The following is an 8,999-nucleotide window of genomic DNA, read 5'->3' as shown; positions in this document are numbered from 1 at the left end:
CTCAAGTTTGAGTTAGTTCTACTCCAAAATCCATTCAAGACATTAAGAAAACCATACCAATCGTGCTCAACAGAATATATATATACTAGATGATGCCAAGGATATTGAAAGGGGGAAAGATTAGGACTATTTGTATGTATTGTAACATTTGGGACATTAAATGAATGGAAAACAACTATATATTGACATTTAGGGAAGGCTATATAACCAATCAATAAATAAAATTATTGGACATGGTATAGTAATACTGCTTTTTAGATCCAATTATTTTATTTCAATAGTCTGTTTATTTTGCTTTTATATTTTATAGATCTATAGATTATGCTCCAAACAACATGGGTCAATTTTTTTTTATCATTTTTTTTTTTCTTATGAAATAAGCTTATGTGTAGTAAAAATCAACAACTGTTCAATATAGTACAATGGTTTAGCACGGTACTTTATTTATTCAATGTCTTGTGATCAAACACTCAATTCAAAGTTCTTCCAATAACATTTTCATTAGGATAAACATCAATCCACATTCATATATTACAATTGAGAAATGATATATATATATATATATATATATATATATATTATCACTCTATTATCAGTTATTGTCACTCCAAGATTTTGACAATCTATTTAGAGCACATTTTGACATGAAATAGAGATTTCGTGTGAAGATCTTCGACAATATATATCATATATGAGAGTAAATCATGACAATAGAATAGTTCTTATTACCATTCACACCAGGGAACCAAATAGTGGCATCTTGTACCTTAATTTGTAGTTTAATATGATATAAGTTTTCCAAACCTATTTGCCTCACTTCACACTTCATAGTTGAGTAGAAGCATCAAAGCCATTTATCTTCACATCATCTTTAGCCATTGTTGTGCCTTCAATACTATTGTCTCTGTCCTTGTTGTCTTCGTTGTCATCCATAAATCTCTTCCACAACCAGTGTTGCTTCCACACTCTATCCATCATCTCTTCGATTGGGACATTCTTTGTTTCAGGAAGTAAAAACAACACGAAAAATGACATAACCAAAACCCAACTGCAGAAAAATGCAAAAATGCCGTACTTGAAATGGCAGAGCATCGAGAGGAATGCTTGTGCAATGACGAACGTGAAGAGCAAGTTCACGCAGACTGTGATGCTTTGGCCAGCCGATCGAGTCTCGAGGGGGAAGGTTTCGCTAGGAATCAACCATCCCAGAGGCCCCCACGACCACGCAAAGGCAGAGACGAAGACGCACACCATCACCACCACCAACACTGCATTTCCACTGCTAAGGTCACTGGAATGGTCTTTCACTTTGATCCCCAACACAACGGCTATCACAAACTGGGATAGGAACATTTGGACTCCAGCTTCAAGAAGCAGCATTCTACGGCCTATCTTGTCAACAAAGTAGATTGAGACAACGGTGGATAGGACGTTGACAGCTCCGGTGATCACCGCGGAGTATAGGGACGCATCATTTTCAAACCCAACTGTGTTGAAGAGCACTGGTGCATAGAACATTATGGCATTGATGCCTGTGAATTGCTGGAAAATCTGGTATGCCCAATTCATGTACAGAGAAAATATATAATAGTCAGGAGACTAAATGATTGGGGCTTGGAATTTTTTGAGATAAAAAGGTGAAATGGGAAATATATAGTTTGACCAAAGGGGTAAGATTGAATTGGAACTTGGATGATAAGAACCTGCAGGGCCACAGCAATGACCAGTTGAGGTCTGTTCTTCGGTTTGAGAAGATTTCTGAAGGGGTGCTTCACTTGTTTAGCAACTCTACTCGCCTCGACGAGCTCCATGAACTCCGGTTCGATCTTGTCGGTGCCGCGTATCTTGCTCAACACCTTTCTGCCCTCGTTGTAGTGACCGCGCTCGATGAGGCTGTTAGGGGTGTCCACCACCAAGAAGGCTCCAATGGTCAGCAGGACTGCGGGGATACCAGCAAGCCCGAGTGACACCCTCCATCCCCATCCTCCTTCTATTCTATATATATCGGTTAACGAGGACAAAGGCATGTGGATTAAAATGTGAAGAAATTGCTAAAGAGAAAAATGGCAAGAGTGAAAATTCGGATTACTACTTGTTGGTTCCATAATTGACAAGGTTGGCAAAGAGGATGCCAATGGTGACATTGAGCTGGAAAAGTATGTTCAGCCCTCCCCGGATCCTTGTCGGTGCTATCTCTGATATGAACACAGGAACTGCCTGCACCATCCACCATTCAAAATTTCAAAAGCTTGAAATTATTTATTCATGTAAATTAATTGTACCCAAATTAATCAATTATGTTCAGAGCATGGATTTCGAGTTTCGAATTTGTATTTTTGTATTTAGAAAAAAAAATTAATTTAATTTTTATTATATTTTATGTAAATCTAGACAAATTCAAATTCAAAAACTAAAGTTTAGATAGTTTTTAAAAGTATAAATTTCGAATCTTAATTTTAATTTAATTGAATTTGAACAATAATTATTATACTTTTATATTACATTTTCTTCAAATTCACACCATTCCAAACTTTTCATTAATCTAATATTTGTTAGAAAAGAATATGAATAATTAATAAGCATAAAGCGAGGTTGACTGGCCACCGAACAAGCAATCTGACTGTGTCAGCATTAGCTGGAGAAGAGGAGAAGTTGTGAAACACATAGATTAATTATCATCTACACTTTGTGTTCTTTCTAATTGTACGGAAAAACCTCAGGCCAGTAAAGATAAATAGGCTTTCCATTTGTGCTTCAGAAATAGTGGAGGACAATATGGCATCCCTTAAATCATTAGAATGTGAAAATTGAAATAAATACTCAATTGTGTCTGAAGAAAAATAATGCAGAAACTAAAGAATCTATGCAGTCCACCTCCTTTTTACAACATATATATACAGTCAGATGGCACAAATGGACCAGCAAGGACCCTCATGCCACTACCAGAACAATGCATTTAATTGTGCCCAAATTTCATTCCCATCATCATGTCTCATTCACCATATAATAATGTTTTATTTAGGAATACACAAATTTTTAGATATTTTAATTTTAAATTTATATAGGTTTGAACAAAAGTTAATTTAATATTATAATACATTCTCTCAAATATGATAATCCAATCCTTCAGTTTTCAAAAACTAAAAAAAATGAATAATAAAAAAAAAAACTCCCTAACGTTTAGTTTTATTGACAAAATGAATCTTTCATTAATTGGTTGTTAGTAAATCATGCGTCAAGAATATGTGGGAAAATTTTTTTTTACGCATAAATGATATTTTAAAACGACATCAATTTAATAAAGTTAAATTGAGAAAATGGTCTTTATAATGTCTTCAAAATTGATAAAGTAAATTGAAGACCTAATCTATTCTCAAATTGACGAGTCCAACTAGTCCAATCATTTTGAATCAACCAATGGACATCAATATAACAAAAAAATTTCTATTATTATTTTAAAAAATTTTAAATATATCAAAAATAAAAACTACTAGTAAATTATAAAAAATATCAAGTAATTATAATGCTACAAATGTCTATTAGATATGGTTTTTATAAAAAAATTAGTAATCAAACACATCACAAAACAAGTAAAACATAATTCAATATTTTTAAATTCAAGTAACATGTCAAACAGTGTTAAATAGAAACATAAACTAAAAATTCAAATTATATACTTTACAAATTAAGAATATAAAATTTAAGACTAATTCTTTTGTGTGTGAAATATGTGTGCTAGATGGATAAGGAAAACTTAAATTTATATTAATTGATTGACCTTTTGTTTGAGACAATTTACCTATTTTCCCCAATTTTATTCAAGTTGTTATGTTATTAAATAGGGTAAATAACAAAACTCGGAAAACAAGACGCAATTTGACTAACCGATTGCTTCAAGCTTATTTTTAAATTATATTTTATTTAAAAATGTATATATTTAATCATTTAATTTGCATAAAATTTATAAGTAAATATTATGAATGATTAGAATTTTATATTTTTTTTATATTTTTAAATTTTTTAAAATAATAATTTAATTATGTTGTGATGCTAACTTATGTCAACTAGTAGACTTGAACTAGTCATTTGGTGTTTTATTCACTTATATGCTCGTTTTTCAAGCGTATTGTACTGACCAATTTACTTAATTTAATTATTAGATTAATGTCATTTTCCTAATTTATCTTATCAAAATTGAATTACAGGATAAAATGTCATTTTATCAAGGATAAAATTTTATTTTTTTCACTAGACTTAATGGTTGATTAATAGTCAGCTAAGGGAAAGTTCATTTTGACAATAAGGATAAACCTCTTGGGGGGTTATTTGGTAGTTTTTGAAATCTTATGACGTGGAGTGTCATGTTTAGAAAATTTAGAGGGTATTACTGAATTTTACCCAAAAAAAAACCTCAAATACCCTTTAAAATATACACATTTAACAATTTTAAATAATAACCAACATCAAAATGAAAATAAATATGTAAAATTATATTTTACGAATTTATCTCCTTTCAAGTATATAGGGTGAGCAAACAGTCGATTCGGCCAAATTCGGTTAATTAACTGAAAATTTCGGTTAAAAAATACTGTTAACCGAACCCGACCGAACCGTTTGGCTGAACCGAACCGAATCCAACCGAATTTATTTTTCGGGTAATTCGGTTAACCAATTTTAACCGAAACTAGGAAGGGGGGAAGGTGTATCAGTGTATGTGTATCCAGACTGAAACAAGGGAAGGTGGGGGAAGGTTGAAGCCTTGAAGTCCTGAGTCACTAAGTGTAGATCCATCACCACACCCACGCTAGGGAAAAGCCAATCGAAGAGGGATTCGGGATCGAGACGGGTCACAAACTGGGAAGACTGGAAGAGGGGCTCAGGTGAAGCCGCGAAGCCAGAAGAGGCGATTCGCGTAGAGGGAGAACCGGAGAACTGAGAAGTGGAGATTGATGTGGAGGAAAGGTGGTTGGTTAGGGAGACGATTGGGCTCGAGCGAGCTTGATGCCAGTGAGGAGGAGCCGGGGTGGTTCTCGGTGAACTGCTCTATGCGCAAGACTGTGAAAGAATAAAAATGAGAATGAGAGGGAGCTTGTGTGCTGGTAACGATGGCCAGCGACGACAATGGCGATGGGCGCAGGCAATAGCATCGCCGTCGCGTGAAGATGGTGGTGCGAACTATGTAGGATTGAGCTCGGGTGAGCGAGGGAGAGGCAATGAGGGACAGAGGGAGGGCCTTCTGACTTCTGAGTTTCTGAGAGCACTGAGTCTGAGAGTGTGAGACCGAGAGTGAGAGGGAATAGAAAATTAGAAATATAGATAATAGAATAACAAGATTTTCATTTACTAATTTAAATTTAAAATTTAATTAATTATTAATTCGGTTAATCGGTTAACCAAATTAATGTTTTTTATTCATCGAACCGAAACCCGATTCCCCGAAAAATTGGAATGCATAACCAAACCGACCGAACCAGTTTTTTTAACTGAACTGAACCGACCAATTTCGGTCGGTTAATTCAGTTTTCCCCGAATTATGCCCACCCTTACAAGCATATATACCGGTTTCTAAAATATTTGTCATTTCTTATCGCTAATAAGAAAATAAAAAATAAAAAATTAGTAAGCAAATTTAAAAATTAAATTCTTATAAAAATAAAACTTTAATACAATCAAGTTTACAAGAAAATTTTGAAGTGATGTGAAGAAAAATTATTAGGTTAGGCTCTTCTTAAAGCATATATATATATATATAACAGACCTGATTAGCAAATCCGACTCCACAGCCGAGTAAGATCCTTCCAATGATCAACATGGGGAGGTTTTGAGCAGTGGTGTTGAGCACCACTCCTACAATGAAGAAGATTCTGGCGAGGAGCATGGTGAGGCGGCGGCCAAGGCGGCGGGTGGTGTAGGAAGCAAAGAAGGTGGCGGTGAGGCCAGCCAGGTAGAGAGAAGAGGTGAAGAGCTGCAGCCCTTGATTGTCGTATTTGCAGTAATTGCTGTCGTTGGTTCCTGGCTGCTTAATCCTTCTGTGAACTTCTGGGAAGAATTTCTTTAGAAACGGGTCCATGGATGTCACTCCCCCTGCATGCATATTGTATTTGCCATTTATCAATTAACATGCATGCATTCCCTCCTGCTACATATATGTTTTATGTGCCTCCCTAGCTAGTGTTGCCATGAGCTTTCAATGCACAATATATGATTTAAACGAATTAATAGTAATTAAAGTACCGGAAACACCAACATCATAGCCAAACATAAGGCCACCAGTGGCTGCCATTACGCAGGAAATGATGACGACGGGAGTAATCCGAGCTTCAAACTCTCCTCCGCCTTTCGCCGCCGCCGGAGCTGCAGATGAGAAACCTCCACCACCAGCCATCACTACTTTTAATCACCAAAATGTTTCACTAAGCTTTTTTTTATATACGATGATATATATAGAAAAGCAGTACTATAGCTCTTAATTGCTTTGAATAGAGAGGAATAAGAGCACTAATGATGTCAACATAGAAGAGGCCACGAGTACTGCTGCCACTTTGACAGATAATGCTGCTGCTGTTTTCTTTCTCTCTCTCTTTCTTCGTTTCTACTTATTATTATTATTTTTATATCATGTTCTTCCTCAATCCCATCAAATCATGGGGCAGTGGACGTTAGGAGTGGTTGGATTGTTCTCAAAGGTCTACGTCCTTTTTTTTTTATCTGAAAATTATAATTATAAACCAAATTGATATGTACAGCACCACCACGTATACCTAGGAAAGGATTTGCTAAGTAGACAATCAGAAAGCCTAAAACGGCTGAGAATAACTACTACTCAAAATATCAAAATCTGGGCATCCTCAGGGCAAAAGTCAGGATGACAAAACAATCAAACAAACTCAAACAACCAAAATGGAGCACTCCCCCAAAGCAATCGGCAAGCCAAATAAGGTTAGAATAACTACTACTCAAACAGCAGAACTCATACAACCAGATAGAGAAATTTATCATAAACAACTTTGTAAACGTGGGATTAAATAGAATTGATGAAGGTCTCTAGAAGGATAGCAACTCCCTTAAACTTCCTCTTGTTCCTAGCATGTCAAAGGTTGTAAACCGTAATGGCAAGGCATGTTGTTGGCCTAACAAGGCTTACGACTATTATTTTGATGATAACAAATCAAGATAATTTGATATGTTTCCAAGTTGAAATGTTTCAGGAATCAAACGGTAGAAAGCTCAAGTTCAAGCAAATGAAATAAACAAGTGGTTCAAAGCTAAGCTCAAAGGATGTTAAAGTTCAAAGATTGACATATTCTATGAAAACTTAAAGTTTGAAAAAATATTATGAAGCTCAAAGTATGTTTAAAACTCAAAGAAAGGACTCAAAGTAAGGACATGCATGAAGACTCCAAGAGTTGAAGAATATAGAGTCTTAAGGAAGTTTCCATGTAAGTAATTCAAGTAAAACTCAATATAAAAAGTATTGAAACACTTTTAAGGACAAATTAAAATCTTAAGAAACCATTTTTAAAGATCTTGAAATATGATTTCCAAAGTTATAAATAATGAAGGTCTCAAATGAAAAGAGTTTTCAAAGTCAAATCTTAAAAAACAAATGTTTTTGAAAGCTCAGGCATCTGCCCAACATTCTTAGGCGACTGACCATTTTTGTGTTTTTTAAGAACTGGCAAACAGAAAGGTGTCAGGCACCTAATGATAGCTTGACAGGAGTCTGCCTTGTCATCTGAAGAGCCTGCCTGTGTTTTGACAAGCGACTGCCAGTATTATTACTTTAAAAAAAAAACAGAGACAGACACCTGACTAGTCTTGCCAGGCGACTACCACTCGAGAGATTTTTAAAAATGCTAACGGGAAAATTTTTAAAATTGGTTTCTTGGGCTCCAATCTTTTTGTAAACTTGACCAACACTCCAAGTAAACTTGGGGAGCACGGAAATAAGTTTTTAAACTCTATAAATGGCCCCCAAGACAGGGATTTTAATCACCAAGAAATATTTTCAACAATCTAATACTCCCAAGTGCTCTCAATTCTCAAAAGTTTTCTTGCTCACATCTTGGTGGTATCTTAACTGAGTTCTTGCTAATCATCTCACACAAAATTGTGCTTTCAAGTCTGAATCTTTCAATCAAAGGAAGATTAATTCAATGATAGAATTTCGTTGAGTTTCAATTTCTTTATATTGAATCTACATTGAAGTATATTGTGTTGATTGTTGTACTAACCTACTCTGTCTAAGAGTGTATCTTGTACACAAGTTCTCTTCTTTTTGTTTCTTGTTTCTTGATGGTTTAAGGCTATTGGATCGTTGTAACCAAACGTAGGGTATTGCTTGGAGAGGGATCTCTACCTATAAAAGAGGGAATTGTAAACAGCTTACTCCACCCGAAAAGGAGTGTCTAGTGGAATTCTTTGGTGGTATTGGCCAAAGGGGAGGACGTGGGCTGGGGATAAGCTGAATTTCGTAAAAATCTCGGTGTTCTTCTTTCCCTACACTTTATTTTCAGCACCTTTATATATTGTATTGTGTTGCATGCTAAGTTCAGGTCGTAGAGAACAAAATTGAAATTAAAAGAAGACTCTTAATAAAAAGAAAGTACGTTTTGATTAACACTTTGCGAAAACCCAAAAGGGAGTACGTTGGTTAATCGTTTGCGAAAATCTAAGTTAAGAGAGAGCAAATAATTTCATTCAAATACAAGGCTTGCAATTACTCACAGGATTGCTAAAGCAAAAATTTTCAAAAGCTGAAATTCCACAAGTGCTGCAAATTGTGGTTGATTGAGTATTTTTGATTAGTTATTTTGAGTTATTAGTTGGTTGATTTGTAATGACCTAATTTTCATGCCATTTATTATTATTTTCTTATATATATATATATATATATATATATATATATATATCAAAAAATTAAGCTACCCCGATACCCTGAATAAAATCTATAACATCATCCCAATCTAAGTGGGGACCTTGGAACCTGAACAATCCAT

General features: G+C 34.9%; 1 protein-coding gene across 1 annotated transcript; it reads right to left on the bottom strand.

Moving 5' to 3' along the window:
• Positions 1-415: 415 nt before the first annotated feature.
• On the bottom strand, positions 416-6,385 carry LOC131145901 (sugar transport protein 13-like). Its single transcript, XM_058095081.1, has 5 exons — positions 6,235-6,385; positions 5,759-6,084; positions 2,093-2,217; positions 1,704-1,995; positions 416-1,551 (listed from the first exon to the last, which is right to left on the bottom strand). Exons 1-5 carry the CDS (start codon positions 6,383-6,385, stop codon positions 826-828), a joined length of 1,620 nt encoding a protein of 539 aa, XP_057951064.1. The 3' UTR covers positions 416-825.
• Positions 6,386-8,999: the final 2,614 nt, after the last annotated feature.

This window comes from Malania oleifera, chromosome 13 (genome assembly GCF_029873635.1).
Source record: "Malania oleifera isolate guangnan ecotype guangnan chromosome 13, ASM2987363v1, whole genome shotgun sequence".
NCBI classification, from domain to species: Eukaryota; Viridiplantae; Streptophyta; class Magnoliopsida; order Santalales; family Ximeniaceae; genus Malania; species Malania oleifera.
The sequence above is the reverse complement of the archived record's forward strand: the minus strand, read 5'-3'. Positions and strand labels throughout refer to the sequence as shown.